The following is a 27,044-nucleotide window of genomic DNA, read 5'->3' on the forward strand; positions in this document are numbered from 1 at the left end:
CAATGATGTTTCGGAGATCGATTGGGAGGAGGCGGGTCTATCCTGGTTGCTAGGATTCCAAGTTGCAGTAGCCCTCCCTTTCTGCCTCCGCCTCTCTACGGGAAGCGGGCCAGCTAGAGAGAAGGCCCCTTTTTCCTTTGGCCAATAGCGGAGGGGGGGCGGAGCCCCGTCTACTCGGACCAATGGGCGCGCGGCGCCTCGTGCGGACTGTCCAATGGAAGTCCAGCAACCCCTGCAAAATCGCCTAGGAGACCCCCCCCCTTCTTCCTCTGGTTCTGCCCCTCCCCCGCCCCGCCCCGTTCCACTCCCTTCCCTTCCCTTCCCTTCCCTCAGCTCGGCTCGGCTGCCGAAGCCTGACGGGAGCGGGACGGAGCCAAGATGGCGGCGGCCGACGGCGACGACTCGCTCTACCCCATCGCAGTGCTCATCGACGAGCTCCGTAACGAGGACGTCCAGGTTCGGGCCGGGGCCGGGACCCGGGGGGCCCGGGGCTGCGGGCGGCGCGGGCGGTCGGCTCGACGTTCTTGGGATCTGAAGTCTGGGTGGGGGGGAGGGAAAGCGAGCCAATCAACGCACGCGTCACTTGTCTCGCGGCGCCGTGGCCCGCTGAGACAGCACCTTTGATTGGACAGCGGCGCCTCTGGGGAGGGGGCTCCGGGCCCGGGGACCCCGGGCCAGGCAGGTCTGTCAGGGGGCGGGGGCGCGGGCGCGGGGCTGCCCCCGGCGCCTCCTGATTGGTCCGCACTCTGCGTTCTCGGACGCGCAGAGGACTTCCTGATTGGCCTTCTGAGAGCAAGGCGCCCCCTGATTCGCTCCGACCCCGTACGAAAAGCGGGGACCCCCGTGGGTTCCTGCAGGGGAGCGGCCCCTGCAAGGGGCGGGGCCTGGCTCCGCAGAGGTTCCCGAATGGTGGCTTGGAGGTTAAATCCCCAGTTGCGGCCAGGCCTCTCAGGATGCGGGGCAGGCCTTGTTGCTTTTTCGCGTCCCCCACTTCTCCACCTTGATTATCCCGCACCCCAACCCCTTATTCGGGGCAATGACCTTTTGGGAAGAGAAAGGACCCCCTTGGAGGTGGTGCTTAGCAGGGAGTCGAGCCAATCGCCGAAGGGTGCCCGCCCCCTTGGCAGCTTTCCATTGGCTGAGAGGACGGGTCGGGCTTCAGAGGCTCCGCGGCCTCCCTTGGGCCTGGGGCTGGAAGGACCCCAGGGTGCATCTTGGGACGGGGAGTGCTGCAGTCTGCTTTCTCCTTTTGGCCTTGACCAGCTCTTCGTGACCTTGGGGAAGTCACGGCACCCTTCCCCCGTTCCCCTAAGGGGCCTCAGTTTCTCGATCTGTACACGTGGGGATAAATGTTTGGTTCACAAATGTCCCTCCCTGAAGTTGTTCTCCTTCGGTCTGCAGTGCCCTTCCCCCCCCCCCCCCCCCCCCCCATTAGCTCCTACCCTGGGGAGAGATAAAATGGGACACGGATACGTGGTGGTAGGGAACCTCGGAGGAGGGAATCGCCTGAGAAAGGAACATGGGGGTGGGGGTGGGGGGTGTTATCCCAGGCACGGGGGAGGAGTGACACAAGGTGAGCTAGAGGGGCAGGCCGGGAGGGAGGGGCTTCAATAACCAGAAGTGCTAGAACCCTGGGCTTGGGGCTGTAGGCCCGAGCCCAGGACTCCATGCAATCAAAGCATAGATTAGGAAGAGGGATCCGGAAGCCCTTGGCCTGGCTTGGATGGGGGGACGGGGGTGGAAGCGGAAAGATCCAGCAGGAGGGGCTGTGGGCATTTCCCCCCATCTCTCAGCCTTGCCAGCCCAGGCCTCCCCTTCATCTCACAGAGTCTCAGAACTAGAAGCAACTTTAGAAAGTATCCGGGCCCACAGAGTTAGGGGAAGGGTCTTGTCCAAGGTCATGGCATTAACTCTTGGGTGGGAGCTGTTCTGGGAAGCCAAATCTTCAGATGTCCTTTCCAAAGCTTTCTCTTAAGGCTGAGCCATGATCCCATTCTTGTCCTGGCTTGGAACCTTTCCTCCTCCCACAGGCCAGTGGGATCTGGCTGAGGGATTTTTACCCCCCTATGGGAGGTACATATTGGATGACTTTTGGAATTAGACTTTTGGGGTCCTAATCCCTGATCTCTTGTGACTTTGAACAAGTAATTCAACAGAAGTCAGTCTTGTTTCTTCTGTAAAACGAAGGATTTTGGATTAAATGACCCCTAAAACCCAACCCCCCCATTTCTCTTGGATCATTCCTTCAATCAGTAAACACTAAGTACCCCTGTATTCAGGGCACTGTGCTAAGCACTGTGGATACAAGAAGAGGCAAAGGCTGGGCCCGAAGGACCGTTCTCCCTGCTTGGAGTGGTCTCCCCACCCATTCTAGAGCCCACTGAAATCCTCCCTGTGCTTGCATTTTTCCAGGAAACCTGCTTTGGTCACATTAGCTGGCCGGGATCTCTTCTTTCTCTAAAACCTCACTTGACCATGTTCCTCTTTCTCGGGTACTTTAAAGAGTCTGTTTTCCATTTTAATTGTTGGCTTTTTAATTTGCCGACTGGATAGCTCTCTGAGAAATAGAATGGTAGATAGGGGCGTGGCCTGGAGTCAGGAAAATCTCTTTCAAATACTTCCTAGCTTGGGGACCCTGGACAAGTCACATAACTTCTTGGTACTTCAGTTTCTTTTTCTCTAAAATGAGATGGTTGGCGCCTTCGGCTCTGAATCGGCAGTCAGCGAATAGTCAGCGAGTAGTCATTTCAAATGCCTACTGTGTGCCCTGCGCTGTGTTCTGCACTGGGGATACAAAAGGAGGCAAAAGTCAGCCTCTGTCCACAAAGAGGAGGCAGCAGCTAAACAAATGTCTACGAAGCAAGCCAGACATAGGATGAGTAGGAAATAATTAACAGAGGAAAAGAACTGCTCTTCCTAATTAGTGCGTAGGTTTTTTTTTTTAAGTCACTCCAGAGCTCCAGCGCCTCCAGTGACTTCCTCCATCCCCAAAGACCAAGGTTCAAACTCTTCTCGAGCCCTTCTGGCTAGATTGCATCCTGGCCTTCCAGCCTATCTCATCTTCCTCTCTTTGTGTACCCATAGGCCTTGGCCAAGGGGTCCCCCCGGCTCCTTCTGTAGATAGCCTGCGCTCTCCCACCTCCATGCCTCCGTAGCTTGCAATGATCCGCTTGATTTCCACCCTGAAGAACATTTGCTGAATGAATCGTGAAAGCTTTTTGTAAACCCTAAAGCTCTCTAGCAGTGTCAGGGAGCATTGTTACCATGGTGCTGAGTCGGGGGGGAAGGGAACTAGGCTGGAAGCCAGTTATTCATTTATTCAGTAGTTTCCATCTGCATGGTCAGGGAGGGTGACTTGTCCGTGAAGGCCCTTCCACTCTGATCTACTTGTTTTAAGGGCCCTTCCTCCTCTGGGCTCAGCCCTGGGCTCCTGAGTACAGATGAATAACCATCTTGTCCTCCGAGCCTGCGCTCATCTGGTGAGGTGAGTCACGCGTGGGAGAGTTCGTTCCCATTGCCAGAGACTTCCTGGAAGTGGTGGCCAGCAGGTAATAGCCGTCTTAACCTGCTCCCGTGGGAAAGGAGGTGGCTCACGGCACACAGAGTGTCACTCACTGATGGAAACTCTGCCTTAACTATCAGCGGGGCTCCTCACACGTCTTCCTGCTTCTGCTCTCTTTCCCTCTCAAATCTGGCCTTCGTGGGCCACCACGTTCATCTTTCCAATCCATAGATTTGTTTGTTCTGTTTTATAGTTAAGAAAGCTGAGGCAACTGAATTGCAATAGAGAAACCGGTCTGGAAGGGAGGCCTTAGAAGGGAGGCCGCCTTTTCTGTCCCCTTTCTCTCCATCTTCTTTGGTACAGGTAGAAAGGAGAGTTGCACAGTACTGCGGACAGTGTGCAGCTCCTGCCCTCCAGGAGGGCCTCGTCTAGGAGGGGAATGGGGATGTGTATGTGATGAAAACAAACATTTTGGTAGTGCTGGCTTGCTGCACGAATGCTTTGTGTCTATGATCTCATTGGACTTTCTTGACAGCCCTGTGGGTGTTTTGATGTTGATTGAAATACTTTTCCTGCAGTCCCAGGACCTAGAGGGACTAAGTGTTATTATGGCTCTTTAAATGGCCACAGAGAAGAATCGACTCTCAGGGTCGCAGAGTGAGGAGGTTTTGAGCTTGAACTTGAAGTGAGAGCGCTTTCCCTGAGTAGCAAGCCACGTATGTCATTGAGTGGTTCGGAACAACTACAGACATTTATTAAAACCTGCTGTGTGCAAGAAACCATGCTCAGAATTAAGGTCTGTGCGGAAGGAGGAAAAGAGTTTGGCATCTCAGGGAATTTGGGCCCCTCTTGCTGGTAGTGCTTAAGCAGGACCTTGAAAACTGGCTTGGGTTCAGAGAATTGGCAGGGCAGAGAAAGTGGGACCGGAAACAGAAACACAGCAGGAGGGATTTCAGGGCATTTCACAGGGCAGATCAGTGTGGAAGCAGGGAGAAAGCCCCAGGAGGACTTAGCTAGAAGGGCTCTGGGAACGTGGACTCTCAGAGCTGAGGCGGGGGGAACCACAGAACATGTAACGTCAGAGTTGGAGGACCCTAAGAACATGAAATCTCAAAGCTGGAAGGACCCATGGAACACGGAACCTCAAAACTGGGAGGATCCATAGAATGAAGAATCTCAGAGCTGGGGCTGGGTATAAAATATGGGACCTCAGAGCTAGAAGGCCCATAGAACATGGAACCTCACAGCTGGGGGGCCCATAGAACATGGAACCTCAGAACTAGAAGGGCCCATAGAACACAGAACCTCAGAACTGGAAAGGCCCATAGAGCATGGAATTTCAGAACTGGGGGGGGGGGGGGCTCATAGAACATGGAACCTCAGAGCTAGGAGGGTCTTTTAGCTACAGAACATGGATTTTAATTCCAGACTTGTACTCGGGTTGCAGCCGGGGTCAGATTGTAGAGCCTTCTTGCTCACGATGAATACTTGAGATCTGACCTTGCAATCTCTCATGCACCCTTTGCAGACAGAGCAAAGCTTGGTGGGGACCAGCCGGTTGCCGAGTGGCCTGCTCTCGGAAGCCTCACTCGCTAACTTGTACTTTTTCCTGCAGCTCCGGCTCAACAGTATCAAGAAGCTGTCCACCATTGCCCTAGCCCTTGGTGTGGAGAGGACCCGGAGTGAGCTCCTTCCATTCCTGACAGGTAGGGGAGCCTAGCCAGAAAGCAGTGGCCTTGTGGGAGGGGGCTGTGAGAGGGAAGGAACTCCTTGATAAAGGGTGATGTGGCTGTTTGGGAAGGGGGTGGTGGGACCCCTCTTCTGGGTGCTGAGCTTTCTCAGTGCGGGTTAACAAATAGTGTTGACAGAGACGGGAGGGCTCCCGGGGGCAGCCTCTTTTTAGGGGAGACTCTACAGGCCTTCGCCAGACTGGGAGGTCAGTGAGTGCCGAAGGTAAACGTCTCTGACCTTCTGCCAGCTCTGACTGTCTCCAGATTCCCATTGATCACAAAAGAGACGGGTGATGGGTGACCAGTTACTGACTGACTTTTCCCGGGGAGGGATCGATGTCGGCCTGGAAGGATGCAGGCCTGGGGCCCTCGTTGGGCGCCAGCTTTAGAGCAGCATGTGGGAAGGCCTAAGTGGTAGACCCTTCTCAGACCTGTGGATGGCCTTGTCGCCGTGGGACAGTCGCTCTCGTGTCGGACGGCCCGCTTAGGGTCTCCTCACATTTCGAGACTTAGCACGCTGCCAGTGCAGAGGGAGGGTGTGGGAGCCCGCCCTTTGGTGCAGAGTGGGAGGGGACAGCAGCTCCTGGGAGGCGGATCCCGAGGTCCTGGTGGCCCTGGCCACTCACCGTCGGCCGGTGACCTCCCAGGAGCCTTGTTGATTTAGTCCATGTGGGCGCTCTCTGGGGACACAGAGGTGTAATGGAGCGGCTGGGTCTCCTTGGTGGCCCCTGCTCTGTGATGTGCCCCAGGCTCGGGGCTCTCCTAGCTGCATAGTGTCGGGGCCGGGCCTCTGGGGAAGGGCTCAGTCTGCCCTCAGGCATCAGAAGGCCCATGGAGCATCCAGGGCAGCTGGCTGGGGCAGCTCCCCTGGAGATCTGGATCCAGCCCCTTCCTGGCTTGTGGCCCTGGACTAGGCTCTTCACCCGGTTTCCCTTAGCTTCCTCATGTGTAATGGGAGCCAGAGAAGGAAGTGGTAAACTACTTCCGGTCTTTACCTAGAAAACCCCAGTGGGGTCACAAAGACTCAGACACACATGTCGTCCTGTCAGGACAGTCTGGGGGGAGGGGGCTCTGTCAGAACGGTCTGGGGGAGGGTCCTGCCAGGACTTCCTGAGGCCTTAACAAACAGACTCTGGTTGGGGGGGGGGTATTCCAGCTGGAGGCAGTTGCCTGACCAGAGGTGTGGAGAGTGGAGAGGAGCACTGGGGCTGCTGGGAGTAGGTTGAGGAAGGCCCTAGGGCGAGCTTCTCCACCTCGCGAGGGCCTCTGCTGCGTCCCTGGAGTTTGGACTTGATCCCACGTGGCAGCTCTTGTTTCCGGAGGGTTTCAGGTCCCCAACTCTCCCCCCCTCCCCCTCGCAGTGGCCCTTTGGATCACTGTGTGTCTACTTCGTTGTCCCCTCGCCGTCAGTGGTCGGAGCCCTTGGGAGCTTCACCAGGCGAGGGATGGGATGGAGATCGGGGGCCGTGGAACGGGCCTCGGAAGGGACGGCAGAGCCCCGGTGGCCTGATGTCACCCTCAGACAAAGCCTCCCAGGCCGGGAGCACGCTCCCCCTCCCTCTCTGTGCAAGGCGACTCTGAATCTGAGGCTCGCCGAGGTCTTTGCTGACCTGGAAACTCAGTGATTCTGTGCGGCGCCTCTGCTCGGGCCCCTTGGCCCGGGGAGCTCGCGGCCGTGCGGGATGGTCTCTTCTGGGCTTGCTTGGTGGGAAGCTTTCCCGGGGGCTGAAGTCCGTCTCCCGCTGCCTGTGACTCCCTAGGCTCAGACCAGCCCTCTGGGGTCCCTTTGGGCCGTCGCCTCCTAGGTGATAGAGAAGCCCCTAGTGGTCCTGGGGCTCCAGGGGAGCTCGAGTCGTGAAGCCGGGGGAAGGTGGCGCCCCTGCATGGCCTCTCCCTGGGCTGAGGCGGGGGCCGGCCCGGGATCGGCCTCCAGTCACTGTGGGGAAGCAGATTTCAGCTCGGCCGGAGGAAAGCTCCTCCCTGAGGGCGGTTCTCTGATGGGGAGTAGCAGAGGCGAAGGCCGAGAGCACAGAGGAGACCTGGGTAGTGTAGAGAGGAGACTCCCGGAGGGCAGGGGTGAGGCGCCAGCAGCAAAAGCCTCCGGCTGAGGAGGAGCAGGTTGGGAAAAGGGTGAGGAAGGAAGCGTCCCTCTGGAAGGGTAGAACGCAGGTACGTAGCTTAGCCCTAGAACTTGGGCCGTCGGAGCGCGGGGACTGCGGGGTTTTCTGGCTTTCTGGAACCTCGCCGCCGCCGGGGTCCTTGGGAGTCCTCCGCAAGGAGAGGGGATGGTGAGCTTGACTCTGTCCCGCAGACACTATCTACGATGAAGATGAAGTGCTCCTGGCGTTGGCTGAACAGCTGGGGACTTTCACCACCTTGGTGGGTGGGCCCGAGTACGTCCACTGCCTGCTGGTGAGTCCGGGGTGGGCCGGGGCCGGCTCCCCTCCGCTAGGCCCAGTCAGTTCAGCAGATACTTAGGGGCACCTCGTGTGAGGGCGTGCGGTATGGGCCGGGGGCATCAGGCAAGAGCGGACACCGTCCCACCCTCATGGAGCTTACAGCCTGATGGGGTGCGATGGGAGGGGAGAGCAGGAGACACGGATGAGGGCTTCGGGAAACGGGCGGGCAGAGATCCAGGCCTGGAAGCCCCGGCCCGACTCTTCTCATTCCCACCTGAGGAGGGAGACGGAGGCCGGCCCGAGATCCCAGGGGCACGAGCTGCCCAGAAATACGGTTCCCCGAGGTCACTCCCTGTGCTGCACGTGCCGAGTTTGTCGGGGACACCAGGGAACCAGGCAGGGAGACCCCCGTCTCTGGGGTGGAGGGGGTCACAAATTGCCCCAAATCCTCTCTCCGGGGCTCCCCAAACAACTGGGTTGTGTGCCCAGCTTCCTGCGGGGGACAGAGGTGGAGAAAACCCTCGGCTCCCCCGGGAGAAATTCCTGGAGGCTCCTTGGAGCCCCCTCTGCGTTGAGAGAAAGCCGGAGCACTAAGAGCCCAATTCACACACACAGCACGTGCCTCCCCCAGACCAGGTTGAGTGGGTAATGTGAGCTATTATCCCCATTTTACAGATGAAGAGACAGGCCCAGAGGGTGAAGTGAGCTGGCCAGAAGACAGATAACCTGGAATACAATTAGAGTGTAGCTCCTGTGTGAGTGTGAGCTCTGTGAGGGCAGGGATGTGCCGCTTTAGCTCTCTATCACCTGATGCCTGGAACCCAGGAGGTGCTTACTAAGTGTTTGCTGAACTTGTTGCGGAGTCAGATTGGAGAACAGAACTTAGGGACCATTTAGCTTGAGAGCCTCCTCTTCCGGATGGGAAACTGAGGCCTAGAAAAGGGGGAGGGACTGCCCGGTGGTGTAGATCTGGGATTCGAGGAGGGGGAGCGGGCGTGAGGGGGGAGACAGTGTGCCTGTGGCTAGACTCCAAGGGGTTCATGCAGTTGGATGGAAAACGCTCACGCCCTCATTTCCACTAACTTCTGCCTGAAATTTACATTGAGAAATCAGATTCTTAGAAGGGGACACAAGGAGAAGCAGGGACGCAGAAAAGGACGATCCCTGATCTAGAGAAAGCCCAGAATTTTCCAGGAGTAAACTGAGGCTTGAGCTGGGTTGGGTAGAGGTGAACCTTGAAGGCAGATCTTTTGCCTGCCAGTCCGGCGTCCTCCCCGCTACTCACATGTAGGTTCTGAGCTGGCAGGGACCCTAGAAATCATCGCGCCCAGGCCACTGAAGGATCTTGCTTCCAGGCAGCCGGGTGTGAATAGGCGAGCCAGGACCCGCCCTTCTAGCTGCGCTGTGCTGAGCAGCCCCAGGCCCGGGGCACTCGTGCCTGGGAGAGGAGGCAGAAGGTCCCGGGACCATAACCCAGAGGCGTGTGTGTCCGGGGAAGGAGGGCAGGGTGTGAGTGAGAGGAGATTTCCTGCGGGTGGTGGGGAGCGGGGCTCAGAAGCAGGGAGGCTGGAGCCGCTAACGTGTCCCTGACTTCCCCTGCCGCAGCCCCCCTTGGAGTCCCTGGCCACGGTAGAGGAGACGGTTGTTCGGGACAAGGCGGTGGATTCCCTTCGGATTATCTCCCACGAGCACTCGCCCTCGGACCTGGAGGCCCACTTCGTGCCCCTCGTGAAGCGGCTGGCGGGCGGCGACTGGTTCACCTCCCGCACCTCAGCTTGTGGGCTCTTCTCCGTCTGCTACCCCCGGGTCTCCAGCGCCGTCAAGGCAGAGCTACGGCAGTGAGTGTGGTTTCCCTTTGTTCCCTGGGCCCCGCCCCTTCGTCGGTCCCTCTCTCCTTGACCCTCACCCTGCAGCCTCTCCCCTTAACCCTACCCGCTGATGGCTCAGGCCTGGATAATTTACCTGCCTTCATGCTGTTCCCAACAGCCCTTTGAGGTAGATAGAGCAAACATTCTTCTTCCTCTTCTGTTATTGCTTCTGGGGAAGCGGAGGTCTTGTCACGAGGCTTACACGTAACCACTGTTTGTACCCCCGAGATGCTCCCGGGTGAGCCCCGCCCCAGGCCGGCTTTGTGCAGCGTCTGGCACATAGGGGAGAGCACCGAACAAAGGCTGTTTCTGGTCATCCTCCAGGCCCCAGACAGCTGATACCCTTAGGCTGTTTCGTGATTAGTGAGCCCTCTGGTCCTCCCGTAGCTGTGGCTCACATCCAGCGTGGGGTTGGCCCTTAGAAATCACCTCGTCCGCTGCTTCGGTCCTTTAGAGGACAGGGCTCAGGAGGAGCCGGGGCAGGGGCAGGCCCTACCTCCTGATCTGGGCCTGTCTCACGTGGACGTCGGGTTCGGTGAGAGCTTTGAACCCATTTCCATGGCACAGGCAGTAGGTGAGGGACTCCTGCTCTTAGCATCCAGTCTCAGCACCAAGGAGAGCTCCCTCGGGACCTAGAAACTGATGCTTGGCTGGGACTGGCAGTCGGCTGTGATCTCAGCAGACACGGACTGGGCGCCTCTCCTGACTTAATGCTGGGAGGAGGCGAGCCTGGGGCTCTGTCAGGGCCGCAGGTCTGTGCCCTTCTTGGTCTCCCTGAAACCTAAACTGGAGCCAAAGACGGGCCCAGAACAGTTAGCTATTGTTAAGAAGGCCTCAAGTGAGGCGAGTGCTGGGAACCTAAGCATCAAATTCAGAAAAGAAGCTCAGTGAAGAGACTCAGAAATGTCTGCAGAAGTGAAAGCCCGCCATCGGCCCCTCTGATGTGCCTTTGCCGGCCACAGACGCCGCGCTGGGCCCGGGGCCATATCAGTCAGTCTGCACTGGGCCCAGGGCATGCTGCAGACTCTGTGCTGGCTCTGGGGCGTTCCTCACTCCTGCTCAGGCAAGAGCTCCCACAAAGGAGACAGCTCTGCCCCCAGAGCTTCCACGCGCAAGCATCCTGCTAGGTCCCAAGAGACAGGAGTAGCCTTGGCGGGGCACGTATGTGGGGCCCCCCTCTCCAAGAGCAGCCCCAAAAATGCCAGTGGCCAGCAGCAGCTGGGGCTGGAAAGTGTTCATGTTTAAGCGCCCTTAGGTGGAGAGGGATCTTTTTGGATTAGGGATTTTTACTTTCTAGTAATTCTGACTTGCAAATGCCACTTGGAGCTCCCTCTGGGGGTGCCGCCATCCTCAGCTTCTTCTGCACGGTCCCGTAGGTACTTCCGGAACCTGTGCTCCGATGACACCCCCATGGTCCGACGAGCTGCCGCCTCCAAGCTGGGAGAGTTTGCCAAGGTTCTTGAGCTGGACAATGTCAAAACCGAAATCATCCCCATGTTCTCCAACCTGGCCTCTGACGAGCAGGTGAGGAGCCTGGGACCGTGTGCCCTGCCCTGTGTCTGTGGGGGTGGCCTTGGGGCCTGGCAGCGACCTTCTTTCTGTCGTCCAGGCCCCGGAGGTGAGGGAGGGATGGACCCCCTCACTAGACACTCCCTAAAGGAGGGAGGGCAGGGGTAGGGATGGCAGCAGGTGGAATCAGACCTCCTTGGCACAACCTGCTCAGGGCAGGGATGGCACAGAAGGCATTCCGGCATGGTGGGCGGTCTTAGAGATGGGCTAGCCCAGAGGAGGGAGGCAGGCCAAAGTCTGCTCCCACAGTGAAAACCACCTGGAAATGTCACTGGAAAATAATAGGTAAGGGGCAGCTGGGGGTGAGGCAGGGGATAGAGCACCAGCCTTGAAGTCAGGAGGACCTGAGTTCAAATCTGGCCTCAGACACAACACTTCCTGGCTGTGTGGCCCCGGGCAAGTCACTTAACCCCAATTGCCTCAGCCAAAAATAAGAGTAATAATGCTAGATAATGCAAGTTTGTGGTTTTCTAAGGCAGGAAGTGTCCTGAAAGGATCCGCTTTATTTGAGTTTGGTTCTTGGATCTAGACCATCCCTTCCACTACTTCTCTATTAGATGAGGGAGCTGAAGTCATAGGGGAGGGGGAGATGTCATGGCCAGGGCACCAGGGAGGCGGGGCAGAGCCTGAGTGTGGCAGGAATGAGTCAGCACTGAAGCCGAGCCTTCTCTTTGTCCTTTCCCTCCCCCATCACTTATTCATGTCGAGGAATGATTGAGTGGAAGTTGAGATATTATCTGCAGGCTGTGACGATTGTGTTTAGGTGACTTAGCAAGGACAGGGCTCACCATGGTTCTCCTCGCACTTCGTGGCCACGTTCAGGATGGGCGAGGGCAGGTTTCAGGGAGGCAGATTTTAACCCCTGTGGGGCAGTGTGTTGCCTTGGGAAGTGATTTGAAGGTTCCCGGCCATCTTTTCAGCGTCTTAGATCGGTGCTGGAAGGGCCTTTAAAGCACAGAACGAAGCCTTTTGGGCCCAGAAAGAGCTGGGGCCAGATGGAGGCTGCATAAGCACTGGTCAGGGTATCACGGGGGGTCCTCGGGGAGGCGTTCTCTGCCGTCTGCCTCGGCTCACAACTCCCCAGTCTGTCACAGTGACCCTCCCCGGGCTCCCCGCTCTCCCTCCTCAGGACTCGGTGCGGCTATTGGCAGTGGAGGCTTGTGTCAATATTGCCCAGCTGCTGCCCCAGGAGGACCTGGAAGCCCTGGTGATGCCCACGCTACGCCAAGCGGCGGAGGACAAGTCCTGGCGGGTTCGCTACATGGTGGCAGACAAGTTCACAGAGGTAGGTTGAGGGAGCTTCGGGGGTGGGGGGCGGGTATTCTGGAGGGTCTCACTTCCTGTTTGAAGATTGGCAGCCGGCAGCCCTTTGGTGAAGTCCGCCTTGGATTTGCAGAAGTAGCACAGGGTGGGCGCAGTGTTAGCCCCCAGGCTCCAGAGCTGGAGTTGAGCTCAATCTGTCCCGGAGAGCCTGGCCAGCCCAGGGGGTGAGGGGGATACCCACGGGGCTGTGGTCCCCTATTGTTCCCGGCTCTAAGCCTGTTCATCCTTCACTCCCAGTCAGGCCACGCGTGGCCCTTGCACGTCTTGGGCCTTTCTTCCCTTCTCTGGAACAGGGGGAGCAGCTGGTCCATCTGCTTAATGCGCTTTGCCCTTTCCTGCCCCTGCCCGAGCGTAGGCCAGGGAAGGATTCATCCTTCTCTTCCTCCTCGTCATTAATGTAATAGTAGCTTGTGTGTCTAGAGCATTTTAAGATTGACGGTGTTTTCGGCCCCTCAGGCCTGTGATGTGAGTGAGCGTAGGGATTGTTATCCCTGTTTTACAGATGATGAGAGTTGCCCGGGGCCAGTTAGCTGGCGTGTGGGAGCCTAAGAGGCCTTTACACGGCAGAAAGCGTTGTGGAGGCAGCGGCCTACAGTCTGTTATTACGCAGGCCAGAACAGCCGAGATCTGGGGCTGGTGGGAGCCGTCTCCTCCTACAGATGGAGAAGCGGCCTCGTAGCTGGGCCTCTGCCAGGTCCACCTGTTTCTGCCCTTTTAGCCTCTTCCTAAATGCCCCTTTCTCTCCGCCGCCGGGGCCACAGCTCAGAGTCAGCGCCTCGAATCAGAACTCGGTGCTCCTCCCCCCAGATCCCTTCTTCTTCTGGAGCTTCCTGTTAGCGGTGAGGGCGCCCCCTGGGCTTGAGTCCTGTTGCCCAGAGCTGGGCCACCGCTATTGGGGCATCTTTCCTCGCTGTGGTCACGGTCCGGCTTCTGTCACCTCCTCATTGGTTTCCTGGCCTCAGTTTCCCCTCTCTGTGACCACATCTCCACTGCTCCCTGACATCTCACGTGTCACGGCCGCTCCTCGGCAGCGAGAGCTTTGCCTCTGGCTCCTGCCGCTTCTCTCTCGGGCACGTGCATCGCCCTGCTGTGCTAACCACGGCCGCCATCTTGCAGCTTTCCCTTCCCGCCATCTTGCAGCTTTCCCTTCCCGCCTTCTCCCCCCAGCCCGGAATAGTCTCCTCCCCTGGGCCATTACTTTCCCTGTTTCTTTGTAGCCTCAGCCTGAAGCTCACCTACGGAAGTCTTTTCCTAGCCGCTCATGCAGGGCTTCTCAGGCTTCTCATCCCCTCTGCCGGAAATCTCCAGGTGTTAAATCTTATCTGCCCCAATAGAATGGATGCTCTTTGAAGGCAGGGACTGGGTTTTCATTTGAATTCCTGTGTGCCTGGCGCACAGTAGGCACTTAATAAATGCTTCTTAGATTGTATTGGAAGACATTTTTAGACCAGAGAAGGGAAGATTTTCTGGAGCATCCAGACTTGTTCTGTGCCTTCACTGAGAAAAAAGATGAGATTTGTTCTGTTTGGCTTTGGGGGCAGAATTAGGAGGGTGGTGAGAGTTAGAGGGAGATTGGTTCCACGTGAGAACATTTCCCTTGTGTGCTGTCCCAGAGGGGCCACGAGGAGTGCTTGGCACCCGTCATTCTCTCATTTTTCTTGTAGTCTGCAGAGACGCCAGCTGGCACCCCAAGAGCTCTGGGGAGAGGACTCTCTTGATGCTTTCCTCCTGTTCCCCTTTCTCACTGTCCCGTTTTTCCTGCTCCATCTAAGAATTTGCTAGCTCTGAGGGAAATAGGAAAATTTGCTAGTCTCTGTGCCATCAGAATAACCCGTGTACTCCCCCGAGTGTGGCCTGTGAGCCCATCTCTTTCGTACACGTCAGTTTGTCCTCTCTGTGACCTAGCGGTGCAGCTGATGTGTGGGCAGAAGGCCAGGTTGGAGGACCCGAATTGGGAGGGACCTCGCTGATCCCAGCCTTATCTGTACAAGAATCGGGCCTTTGGGTAACTGGGGAGGTGGAGGCTTGTTTCCCGAAAGCTATGGCCCCTCCCGGGGCCGACCTTCCTTGGGCAGCTTGGAGCTTGGTGGAAGCACGGCGAGTCTCAAGCCTCTGTCAGCTCCTTAGGTACATCCGCCTCTTCTTTGCTCTGGGTTGGAACGTTTTTAACTTGTTCTCCACATGGCAGCCTTTCCCCTAGCCTTACCTTCCTCAGTCCCTGCCCCCCGGGCTCTTCAGCTCTTCTTCAGGCCTGTCACCGTCCTGCTCAGCATCCCTTTGGTGACCTTCACTGACCTGGTCCTGAGTATAAGACTCATGTCAAACACCCTTGGGTGGGGCGGGGCAATAGCAGTTAAGAACAAAGTCATCCCTGCTGGTACAGTATGGGTTGTTTGCTGTCTCTGGACCCAGTGCCTTTCAGTGCAGCCCCAGATCTGATTTCCTGGCTCGGTGACCAGGGAATTGGGACTAAGCCCTGGCTCTCCCCTGGCCAACTGGATGACCTTGCTCAAGTTCTTCCTAGGGCTTGCCTCAGTTTCCTCCTCTGTAGAATGAGGAGGTTGAATTGGATGATTTTTAGGGTCCCAGCTCAAAGTTCTAGGGACATGTCAATAAGAATTAGTACTTAGAGGATGCTTGAAGGTTGGCCAAGTACTTTGACCTTCCAAGAAGCCTGGGAGAGAGGTGCTGTTCTCATTTTACATGTGAGGAAATTGAGGATAAGAGGGAATGACTTATCCAGGCTCACACAGCTAATAAATGTCTAAAGCTGGATTTGAATGCCCATATGCCTGACTCCTATAAAACTTGTGGCTGTTTTGACTGACCATCAGAAATATTGTGAGCACATTTTTCTTTTCATTAAATATAATTTTCTTCAAGTAGCCAAAAATCGCTTCACTCGTTACCACAATAGGAAAAAAGCACAGTGCTGGTTTGACAAATTGGCTGTGAAAAAATAACCCTGTCCTTGTGCAGCCCGAGCCCGTCCTCATGCGGGAGGCTGGGAGCGGCAGCACGCCTCCGCTCTCCTGCCTCGTGCTCGATCAGTTCTGGAGGCTTCAAAGTTGTTTGTTCATAGTGTGGGCATTTTCTCCCCCATTTTAAAAAGCTATTATTTTCCTGGTGATACATATGTGTTAACTTTTTACATTTCTTTATGATCATGTTGGGAGAGAATAATGAGAATAAAAGAGGAAAAACCACAGGAGAGGGAAAAAACCAGAACAAAGAAGTGAGCATAGTACGTGGCGTACGTTCAATCTCCATCGTTCTCTTTCTGCACGCAGATGGTGTTTTTATCCAGTGTTTATTGGGATTGTCTTGGCTCAGAGTGTGGTCGTTCTGTACGTAGTACTCGACCTGCTCCCTCTCCTCTCTGTCTGTCTGTACAAGGGCTCACGTTTCTCTGAAGCCGTCCCCTCTCAATTTCCTGGGGCACAGTCTTGATCCCTCAGACCCTAACTCGTTTAGCCGTCGCCCCAGTTTCCAGTCCTGGTGAATACGGCTGTGTGCACGGGCCCTTTTCCTCTTTCATTGGTCTCATAGGGCGTGGGCCTTGTGCTGATGTTGGCTTGGCGGGCATGCCCAGTTGAGTGACTGCTGGGGCACAGTCCAAAATCCAAGTGATTGCCCCACTTTTATGTGGTACCACACCCTTCTCTGGAGTGACTGCTAGGTCATCCACGTCCCTAGCAAGCAGGGAAGTATTTGCGTGTCACAGCATGTACCGGGATAATTAAGTAAGGCAAGGATGGGCACCTGCCCTCGCCCTCGCCTGGTCTGGGGTGCTGGGCAGAAAGCTAGGCCTTCTGCTACTTCCCTGCCAGCCCTGTCCCTTTCTGGAGGGAGGGAGAGGAGGCGCTCACAATCAAAAGAGCTAAACCTTGGAATTCAATACCCTGGGTTCCAATTTGAGCACTGACATCTCTGAGCTGGGCAGGAGAAGGGCAGGATTAGTGGTACCAGTGCAGAGAAGCAGCTTCCTTGCAATTGTAACTTGAGTCACTTGAGAGCAAGAGAAAGAAATAGGGAGCTACTAATCCTGCATGGGCACTAGGAGTGCTCAGAGCACTGGTCCTCCTGAGTTCAGATCTGGCCTCAGACACTTACTGCTGCGTGACCCTGGGCAGGTCACTGCTCCCTCTCTGTCTCAGTTTCCCCATCTGGAAAATGAGCTGGAAAAGGAACTGGCCAGCCAGGGCAACAAGGAAACCCCAGGTGGGCGCATGGAGAGTCATTGAACATGTTGAACAACAAGAAGTCATACGTGAGATCCCCTTTAGGCCAGATATCAACTTGGTCTTAAAATGCGCTGTTATCTGTATTTTATATTTTATTTCTCATGTCCAATATTTCCCAATTCCATTTTAATCTGGTTTGGCCTTTGACATCTCTAGCCTAGAAAGGTTGTGACTTGCTAGGGTCATGCTTTATCGTTCATCCGAGGTGGACCTTGAATGCAGATCTTCTGCTCTGCAAGGCCAGTTCTTTGTTGTGGTGCTTCGCCATCTCTCCATAGTTGTGTCAGGCTGGGTGAATCAGTTGAACTCCTTGAATCTCAGGTTTCAATTTTTTATTAAAAAAAATTTTTTTTTAATTCACTTTAAACTTACATAAGAAAAGAAAAGTTGTCACATACCCAGCAGAACTTAAAGGAGAATTCAGAATAGAATAATAAAACTAATAGTAATAATAAATATATAATAATAACAAAACAAATTAGGTTTCAAAAAAACCTATATAATAAATAATATCCATTCTTTTCAAAACTGCCCAGATTTTCTTTGCTTCCTTGTAGGTTTTCTTTTGTTCTCTGCTGGGCATTTTTTTACTCCTCCTCCCTTCCTAAAAAAAAGGCAACAAAGGTATATATGTGTGTGAGTGTGTGTAGACATATACACAGATGTCTATAAACATATATACATATATCTCTATAGCTATATATCTATATCTACATATATATATATATATACACATATACATTACACACTTATACATGTGTAAATAAGACCACACTGTGCTTGTCATCTAAAAAGTGTAAATATTTTTGTTTTCTTGTTTTCTAAAAAGCGTAAATATTTTCTCAATTATATGTAAAAACAATTTTTTGATTAATCTTTTCCCATTTAATATTTCATTTTCCCCCAATTACATGTAAAGACAATTTTTAACATTTGTTTTTTAAGATACTGAGCTCCAAATTCTCTCCCTCCTTTGGGAACCTCTCCATCTCTCAGTGAGGAGAAGGGAGGATAGAGTTCTGACATAGTTATGTATGGGTAATCTATATTTGTCATGTTGGGAGATCCAAAACGCCCCCCATCGGCCTATGAAAAAAATAAAAGAAAGTGAAAAATAGTATGCTTTGATCTGCTGTCACACCCAGCCAGTTCTTTCTCTGGAGATGAATAGTGCTTTTTATCATTCATCCCTTGGAATTGTCTTCGATCATTGTGTTGCCGAGAACAGCCAAGCCATTCATAGTTGATCGTCTTCAAATGTTGCTGTCACTGTATACAATGTTCTCTTGGTTCTCCCTCACTTTTCCTCTGTTTGTGTAAGTCTTTCCAAAGTTTTCTGAAATCCATCTGCTCGTCATTTCTTGTAGCACAATGGTCTTTTATCACTATCCTATTCCACAGCTTGTTCAGCCATTCCCCAATTGATGGGCATCCCTCAATTTTCAATTCTTTGCCATCACAAAGAGAGTTGCTGTAACCGTTTCTGTATAAATAGGTCCTTTTTATTATGTGATGATTAACTCGGATGGACGTGGCTCTTTGCCACAAAGAGGTGATTCAGGCCGATTCCAATAGAATTGGGATGGAGAGAGTCATCTGCGTCCAGAGAGCGTGGGGACTGCGTGTGGATCTCAGCAGAGTGTTTTCACTTGTTGTTTGCTTGCTTTTTTCCCCTTCTTTCTCATTTCCCCCCTTTTTGATTTGATTTTTCTTGTGCAGTGAGATAATGGTGGAAACACGTTTAGAAAAATTGCACGTTTAACCTATATTGGATTATTTGCTGTCTAGGGGGGAAGGAGAAAAATTTGGAATACGAGATTTTTTTGCAAGGGTGAATATTGAAAACTGTATGTATTTTGAAAATAAAAAGCTGTTATTAAAAAACTTATAAAACCCAAATAGGTCTTTTTCCCTTTTCCCTGTTCTCTTTGGGACACAGATGCAGGAGCAGCTGGATCAGGAGGATTTACACTTGTGTGGCCTCAAGTTGGTCTCTTGAAGGACTGGAACAGTTTACAGTTCTACCAACAGGGCGTTAATGTCCCAATTTTCTCATGTCCTCTCCGCCATTTATCATTTTCCTTTTCTGTCATCTTAAGTGAATCTGCTAGGTTTGAGATGGTGTCTTAACGGTCTCGAACCAGTAGTGATTAGAACATTTTTTCATATGACTATAGGTAACCTTGATTTCTTTATCTGAAAACTGCCTGTTCATTTCCTTTGGCCATTTATCAATTGGAGAATAGGTTCCTGTTTTGTAAAATTGGATGATTGTTTCCGCTTCCTCCTAGAGTTGTTATGAGGAAGATCTTAAAGTACTGTAGAAATACAAGCCAGTCACAGCATATTTTAATAAGTTATATTTCATCCCCCAGTGCCTTCCCTGACAGGTTAACACGTGGGGGGGTCCCAGACACCCAGTGCTGCTTTTCTGAGTATGTCGTCACTGCGGTAACAGCCTCCCCCCACTTAGAGAACCGCAGCGCAGGGGGGCCGGCTGGGAGGGCGGCCAGATCCCGGGCTAAGGGAGATCCCCCAGCCGTCCTTTCTCAGATCGGCACATGGGGTGTTGCCAGCGGGAACCGCGGTGAGCCGCAGCTCGAACTGTTATCGGCATTTGTTACCCAAGAAAGTTCAGCTGAAGTCTGTCCCGGGGGCTTGCTTCTCCGTCCCTTCTCCTCACGTGTGGTCCTTGTAAGGTGGCTGACGTAACCCGGCTTCCCTTCCTTACGGGCCGTGAGGGGCCTGAAGTGTGATGGGAGAGCCGGGCAGTTTGTTGGTGTTGGAATGAATGAAAGAGCCCTCCCACGCGCCCACTCTGCCCTCAAGCAGCCTGCCTCCCTGGGGGTCACAGGGACCGCGGGCAGCCTCCTTGGCAGAGGGAGGGCACTGCTGCCTGCCGGGGCCCGCTGCCCCCTGAGCATCCTGGGCGGGGCCCTGCCAGGGTGGGGGGGATTGTGGCACAAATGCCCCGTTGGCATTCTGCCACACTATGTTATACTGGACCATACTGTGCTGTGCTGCAAATTCTCTGTAGGCTGCACCCCAGGTGTTCTGCTACATTATATTACGTTACATTACATTGTGTCACATATTAAGGAGGAGAAGGGGGAGGCCCAGGGAGCGAGGGGGCCGGCCCAGCACCTTAGCGAGCAGCCACCCTGCCCCTGCCCCTCTCGCAGTAGGTCCTGCAGAGGAGGGGGTGCGGGAGCAGGGCTCGGGGCTCCCGGCGCCTGGCCTTCTTGCCTGAGAACTCTCCTTCTTGCCTGAGAACTCCCCTCCCCCGCACCCCTGACTATCCCCTCCCCCGTCTCCTCAGCTTTGTGTTCTCCAGGCCAGGCCTAGTGGGACTGGCCCACCCTGGTGAGAAGCGGAGCCACCCGCTCTCCCCCCTCTTCTCCCCCCCTCTCCCCTTTCCCTCCCCCATCCTCCCTACCCCTGCCCTCCCCTCCCCCTCACACTACCCTCTGCCCTGCAGCTCCAGAAGGCCGTTGGCCCAGAGATCACCAAGACGGACCTGGTCCCGGCCTTTCAGAACCTCATGAAAGATTGTGAGGCCGAGGTGAGGGCCGCAGCCTCCCACAAGGTCAAAGGTTGGTGCTCGGGGATTGTGGGGGTACGGGTGGGGTGGGAGGAGGGGCACCGGGCAGGCGACGCTCAGGCGTCTCCCTCCTTTTCTGCCCACAGAGTTCTGTGAGAACCTCTCCTCAGACTGCCGGGAGAACGTGATCATGACCCAGATCTTGCCCTGCATCAAGGTGGGTGGAGGGCACGGCCGTCGGGGACTGGGCTGAGGGCGTTGCTCTGACTCCGGAGTCTGGCCCCTCTTCCTCGGGCCGAGGGGCTCGGGAGGGTCCTCCTGACAGTTGGGGGACGTGGGAGCGGCCTCGGAGGCCCAAGGCCGAGCTGCCCTGCCTGCCCCGGCCTGCCCCGAGCGGCCCCCGATAAAGTGGTGTTTCCGTGCGCCCGGGGCAACAGAAGGGGCCTGAGACTGAATCCCCCACGTCCCCTTCTCATAAAAAGAGCAGAAACGAGCCCCGACGACCCTGCGGCTCAGCCCGTAGAAGGCCTTGTCTTACAGAGGGTGAGGCTGAGGCAGAGAGCTCGCAGAGCTGCTGCTGGTGGGGCGAGACACGGGCAGGAAACGGCCCTTTAATGGGACTCGCTTCCTCTGCAGTCCTGAGGGCACTCATTTCCCCTTTAAAGGTGCTCTGCCAGCAGGGCCCTGGGCCTTGGCAGACTGGCCCGAGGGGCCCAGACCCCGGGAACACTAACTCCTGCCCTGCGGCCTGGGGTCAGTCTGCTGTCAGCGGCACGGGGGGGGCAGAGGGGAAGGGGGTCTGTGCGGCCAGGGAATGGTGCCAGGCCCGGCAGGGGCCCGGGAGGACCGTGGCGTTTCCCAAGGGGAGACTGAGGATCGGGTGAAAGGGCACGGGGCCCAAAGAAGAGCGATCCTGGTGGGAGGCGGTCGGTTGGCTCCAGAGCTCTGCAGCCAAGCCGGGCCCGTGGGGGCGAGCTCCTGCAGGAGGCCCTGGGGTGCCCGGCTCTCAGCTCGGCGGAGGCAGGCGGGCACTCGGTGGTGCTGGAGAGAGCTTCTGGGCCACTGGGCTGCTAAAACCAAGGTGGCTGGAGCCTGGGTGGGACTGAGCAGCCACCGTGCCCTGCTCAGGGAGTGCTTAGGCCGGGCTCGCGAGGGGCCTGACCGAGCCCGTGCAGGGGGCGTTCCCTTGGGGAACGCTGAGGTCTGAGGCCCTGCTGGTGGCTGCCCAGGTCACCTTCTGGCAGGCCTGCTTCTACGTTAGGGCCTGGCCGGGTGACTGGGGCCCCGGCAGCTGGAGCCGGTGACCTCACCTGGCTGAGATCTGGGGGCCCCACCCTTGGAGCGGGAGAACAGGCTCCCCGCCGTTCCTCCCAAGGGGTGGGGCGGGCTGCGAAAGGAGGGGACCCCGAGGTTGCCCAGGCAGCGGAGGCCAGCGGGCCCCTCCAGAGCTGGGTCCTTGACCTGTTTGTCTGCTTCCCCAGGAGCTGGTGTCAGATGCCAACCAGCACGTGAAGTCGGCCCTGGCCTCCGTCATCATGGGCCTCTCGCCCATCCTGGGCAAAGACAACACTATCGAGCATCTGCTCCCCCTCTTCCTGGCCCAGCTCAAGGACGAGGTGAGTGCGGGGCCCGCGCTGGCCGGGTCAGGGGCCACAAGATCAGGGTCCGGCTGAGGCAGGAGGCCGGCGGTCACGTCCCTGCTGGGGCGCGGTGGGGGAAGGCCAGAGGTGGGGCGCGTGGGGGGGTGTAGGTGGGTGTTGGGGTTGGGGTGGCTGGTTCAAGGGAGCCCCTCCACCTGACTCAGTTTGGAGGACGGGGAGGGGGAGCAGGAAGGGGCAGAGGCCGTTTGGACACGGTCGCGTTGGGGGTTGTCCGTCGCCTCTGAGCCTTCCCCCCTCATGCACCGGTCTCCCCCCAGTGCCCCGAGGTGCGGCTGAACATCATCTCCAACCTGGACTGCGTGAATGAGGTGATCGGGATCCGGCAGCTGTCGCAGTCCCTGCTCCCCGCCATCGTGGAGCTGGCAGAGGACGCCAAGTGGCGGGTGCGGCTGGCCATCATTGAATACATGCCCTTGCTGGCCGGGCAGCTGGTGAGTGCGAGGGGGGCGGCCACCGCACTGGGGACGGCTCTGAAGGGGGCACCAAGGAGATGTACGGGGGCTCTGGAGCCCCCCGTCTGAGGGTAGAGACGCGTCCCAGCAGTGGGGCTCCCCACTATGGGGACCACGGCGTCCAGCCTTGGGTAGAGTGTGTAGAGTGGGCCCAGGAAGGGCCTGCCAGCTGATTGGAGCTAGCCTGGCCCCGGAGCTGGCGGCGTGGCAGTGACGGGCCCACCGGGTCATCCTGCTGGGGAGGAAGACGAGGATCCGGGATGGGAGCCCGGCCCCCAGGGAGGCTCTGCGCCTTGTGGCCGTGGCCCCGCTGGGTGGGGGCGGCCTGTAGCTGGCCGTGGGCCCCGCGCTGTCTGACCCGCTCTCCACCCTGGTGGCAGGAGGCCCCTGCGCCAGGCTCATCTGTGACTCCCAAGACACGGACACAAACATGTCCTGATGTCACCTGAGTTAGCAGGTCCCGAAGGCCTGGGCACTGACCCGAGGCTGGCCAGAAAATGGCCGGGGGAGCCCAGGCCGGTCCAGGACTTTGGGCAAGTCTTGTCATCTCCCAGAATCTCTGTTTCCTCTTCTTTAAAACGGAACTGACGAGGACAGAGGTTGGGACAAAGCCGAGGGTCGCAGTTTAGAAGAGGAGAGGAGCCCTGGGGAAGTCAAGTCCAGAGCTGGACCCCCAGGCCGCTTCGGGCAGCTTGGCCAAGTGGATCCTTGCATGGTTTCTCCCTGATCTCCATGTTCCCAAAGGACTTCTCCAGCCCCTTCCATCCGGTCCCAGAAGGGCCACAGAATCCAAGTCCGCCATTGTCTGTAGGGTCCCCAGTCTCTGCCAGGCCCCTGGTGCTGGTCCCCGAGGTCCCTGGTGCCCCTCTGATCCTCTCGCTCTCTCCCTCAGGGCGTGGAGTTCTTTGATGAGAAACTGAACTCCTTGTGCATGGCCTGGCTGGTGGATCATGGTGAGTACCCGGAGGAGCGGGCGGGCAGGGAGGGCGCAGACCCTGCTTTCCTGTGGGCTCCTGGGGTGACGGTCAGCCTGGGCCAGAGCAGGGGGATTCTGGGACGTTCCAGGCGCGACCCCTTCCCGCCACAGTCAGGGTTCCACAGCTGTGTAAGATGAGGGTACAAACCCACCCTTTCCTGACAGTTATAAAGAAATCTTTTTTAGAACACTTCTTTGTGGGCATGTGATTTCACTAAAGAAGAAAGCTGATCTGCATATTAATGAGCTGGATCTGCTTGCTTATTTTTACATAAAGACTTTACATAGCTTTTAGGGCTGCAGATTTTGGGGGACCCACATTTGGTGATGGTAGCCTTCAGGTTAAGCAGCCTTGCTGCTGTCAGAGAGCTCTGGTGCTGGGCCCTGGGGGAGGCCTTGAAGGAAGGGGGGAGCCACCTCTGTCTTCCTCACGCCCTTCGTATGCCCAGCGTACCCCCTTCTGTCCTGGCCAGTGCCTAGACCTGCCTAGACCTCCACCCCAACTTGCATAATGTCACCTGGAGCGAGAAAAGCCAGCTTCCACTCTTAGCTTTGTGGAAGAAAGGAAGAAAAGCCCATTTCGGAAGAGTTCCTTTAAGTGCTGGGGGGTTGAGAAGCTTGTCCCATGGGAGGGCAGGGGCGCTGGAGGGATCTCTTGATTTGGAAAGGTGAAGGAGGGGATGGGCTGACCCGCCCCAGGCCGCCACCCAGAGAGTTGTGAAAGGGGGGCCTGGGGAGTCGGGTGTTCGTGGATAAGCCACACTGCCCACTTCTGGGGGTTTGCCTTCCTCCCCTGGGTTGTGGCTGCCGCCCTCCTGAGCGGGCTGACTGTTCCTCCAGTTTTCCAAGGCAATCTGTGCCCTCGGGGACCTGGGTTCCCCTCGGTTGGCTCTCCCCGCTTGGTGAGGTTTTGAGGGGCTGCTGGGTTTCTGTGGATCTCTCTTCGGCTCTGAGTACAGACCCACGGTACCTTCCTCCTCCTCTCCCTTCCAGTCTATGCCATTCGTGAAGCAGCCACGAGCAATCTCAAGAAGCTGGTGGAGAAGTTTGGGAAGGACTGGGCCCATGTCACCATCATCCCCAAGGTCCTGGCCATGTCTGGGGACCCCAACTATCTGCATCGGATGACCACGCTCTTCTGTATCAACGTGAGAACCTCACCCTCGTGTGGCGGGCTCGGGGGGATGGGGGGAGGATGAGGGAGCCGGGGGGTCAGGGCCCGCTCCCCGGAGCCACGGGGAAGCCTTGTTGGAGGCTCATGTTGGGGTCATGGCGGTCGGGCCCAGAAGAGACAAGGCCTCTCCTCTCCCCAGGTGTTATCTGAGGTCTGTGGGCAGGACATCACCACCAAACACATGCTACCCACAGTCTTGCGCATGGCGGGCGATCCCGTGGCCAACGTCCGCTTCAACGTGGCCAAGTCCCTGCAGAAGATTGGGCCCATCCTGGACAACAGGTGAGCAGGCCGGGAGACTGGGGGGAGGGGGGGCGCGCAGAGAACTGGGTCTTTGTCCTTGACCAGAATTCCACTCATGGAGGCTGATGGCCAATGTGACCGCCTGCCCGGCTGCTCACACCCCCCGCCTTCCCCAGTGTTTCTGCTGCCCTGTGTCTTCTCCCCGGCCTCCAGGATGTCCGTCTCTGCCTGCTCCCCATTCCCGGTGTCTCTGTATCACCTCTGCAGCCCCCTGTGACCATGACCTGTGTGTGCCCCTCCCCCTCAGCCCCCAGTTCTGGCCCTGGGGTCCACTGAGGCCGCCTCTTCCTCTCTTCCGTCCCACCAGCACACTCCAGAGCGAGGTCAAGCCCATCTTGGAGAAGCTGACCCAGGATCAAGATGTGGACGTCAAGTACTTCGCTCAGGAGGCACTCAGTGGTAGGCCCTGGGGCGGGGAGGCCCTGGGGGTGGGTCTGGGGGCGGGGCAGGCCCGGGGGCGGGGCTGCAGGGGTGTTTGGGGGCAGCTCCGCTGCACCTTGTGTTCACTAAAGATGTCCCTTCCCTGCTCTTGTCTCCCCCAGTTCTGTCTTTGGCCTGATGATGGAAGAGGAAGGAGCTGGTGTTTCTGCCCCCCTCCCTGGGCGGCGGGGGGCACCGTTAGCTCTGACTCCCAGTGCATGGTCTGACCCCTGGCTCCCCTCCCTCTCTCCAGCACGGCTCCCCTCCTTCCTCCCTGCTCTCCCAGGGGCGGAGGGCTGCACCAGGCTAGGGGCCCTGGGGGGATGGACAGAGCGGCCTGCAGGAGTGGAGTGGCCGGCCTGCCTGCCTGCAGGGTAGGAGCGACAGGGCAGGAAAGGGGTCACCCAGGTCCCCGGCCTCTGCTCCTGCAGAGGGACCCCCTTCCCCGGCCCTCTCCTCCTCCTCCGGCTCTCCCCTCCGCCCCCACTGTGGGTGGTTTATCGTGTCAACTGTGTGGTTTTAATTTTGTTCCTTTTTTCTTTTCACGGAGAAATAAATGGATGGAAATACTTGGGTTTGTGTCACTTGTGCTGGGGAGGGGGGGGGGGAGAGCAGGCTGATAAAGGACCTTCCTCTTTGATTTTTCCTCTTATCTCAGAGACTTAGAGACCACAGCCCCGATGGCTTCCTGGGGGATCTCCCTCCGTTCCCGCTCTTTGTGGCTCCAGGGGAGTTAAGGGAATTGGGGGCAAACTGGAAGGTCGTCGCCCCAGAGGAGGGGGTGAGAATGAAGGAATCCTTGTGGGGACCTTTAGAGCCGGAAGCTCCCTCAGGGTGAGGGCCTGGGCAAAAATAGGCGTGTACAGCCCCCAGGCTGGGCCCTGCAAACACAGGCCCAACTCTCACCCGCTTTGGGGTTTCCTTGGCACAGATGCTTCTCCAGCTCACTTTACAGATGAGGAAACTGAGGCAAACAAGTGCAGTGACTTGTCGGGTGGCCCAGATGTGACCTCAGATTTCCTACCACCCAGCTCTGTCCCCTCCTTAAGTGAAGCTGCTTTTCATGTGGCAGGAAGAATGCTCGTCCCCTCGAGAAGCCGCCCCGGCATTCCCTTGACCAGACGGTGGAGATGGCCCCCCAAGTAGGCCCTGGGTGTGGATAGCCGGCCCTTCCTCTTCTGCTTTAGAGGAAAGGGGCCCGGCAAGGGGCAGCTCCCCCGTGACTGTCCCTCCCCCCCAGAGAAAGGAGGCGGAGCCTGGGGGGCAGGGCCGGGGCAGGGCACCAGGGACTGCGGGGTGCTGTGCTCTCCTTCCCTGGCCCCCAGGCACAGCCTGTCCCTGCTCCAGGGCTCACCTAGGAAGTGGGGACTTAAGTCCCAGCGGCCCGAGGGCTTGGGTTCAAGTGCAGCAGTTTGTCCTTAGGTCACTTGCCCTGGCTCAGCCTCGGCTTCCCCCTCTACACTTGAGAGGGTTGGGTTAGAGCCTTTCTAGCCTGAGAGCTGCAGTTCAGCACTCGTTTTCAGGCAGATCCTGGAGGAGATGGCCATTTTACAGATGAGGAAACTGAGACAAACTGCTGGCAGGGCTGGATTTGAACTCGGATCTTGTGACTCCATGCCCCTGCCCTGTGCAGCCCTGCATATCTGACTCAACACTGGAGTCCCTGTTCCTCCCAGCGCTTCTCTCTCTCCAACTCCATCAATACTCATGAGCTGGGATCCAAGCCCCCCACTCTCAGCCGCCCCCCCCCCCCAGTCTGTCGTGGGTCCCAGTTCTCCCTTCCGCCCTCACGCGTGGCGCAGGTGCCCCCCGTCTGACCCCCTTCACCACGTCCTGCCTGCGGGCGCTTCCGCTGCTCCCAGTCTCCCCTCCCGGGGCAGCC

The 27,044-nt window shown here is 56.8% G+C and overlaps 1 protein-coding gene across 1 annotated transcript; it reads left to right on the forward strand.

Annotated features, from left to right (window-relative positions):
• The first annotated feature begins 308 nt into the window (after nt 1-308).
• PPP2R1A (protein phosphatase 2 scaffold subunit Aalpha) lies at nt 309-25,731 on the forward strand. The gene is made up of 15 exons (XM_051989570.1): nt 309-456; nt 5,118-5,208; nt 7,544-7,644; nt 9,237-9,469; nt 10,876-11,023; nt 12,198-12,353; nt 20,114-20,228; nt 20,323-20,393; nt 21,658-21,792; nt 22,095-22,268; nt 23,182-23,242; nt 24,259-24,413; nt 24,579-24,721; nt 25,050-25,141; nt 25,285-25,731. Exons 1-15 carry the CDS (start codon nt 379-381, stop codon nt 25,299-25,301), a joined length of 1,770 nt encoding a protein of 589 aa, XP_051845530.1. The 5' UTR covers nt 309-378; the 3' UTR covers nt 25,302-25,731.
• The last annotated feature ends 1,313 nt before the right edge of the window (nt 25,732-27,044 follow it).

The sequence above is a fragment of the Antechinus flavipes genome, chromosome 3 (genome assembly GCF_016432865.1).
Source record: "Antechinus flavipes isolate AdamAnt ecotype Samford, QLD, Australia chromosome 3, AdamAnt_v2, whole genome shotgun sequence".
In the NCBI taxonomy this organism is placed as follows: domain Eukaryota; kingdom Metazoa; phylum Chordata; class Mammalia; order Dasyuromorphia; family Dasyuridae; genus Antechinus; species Antechinus flavipes.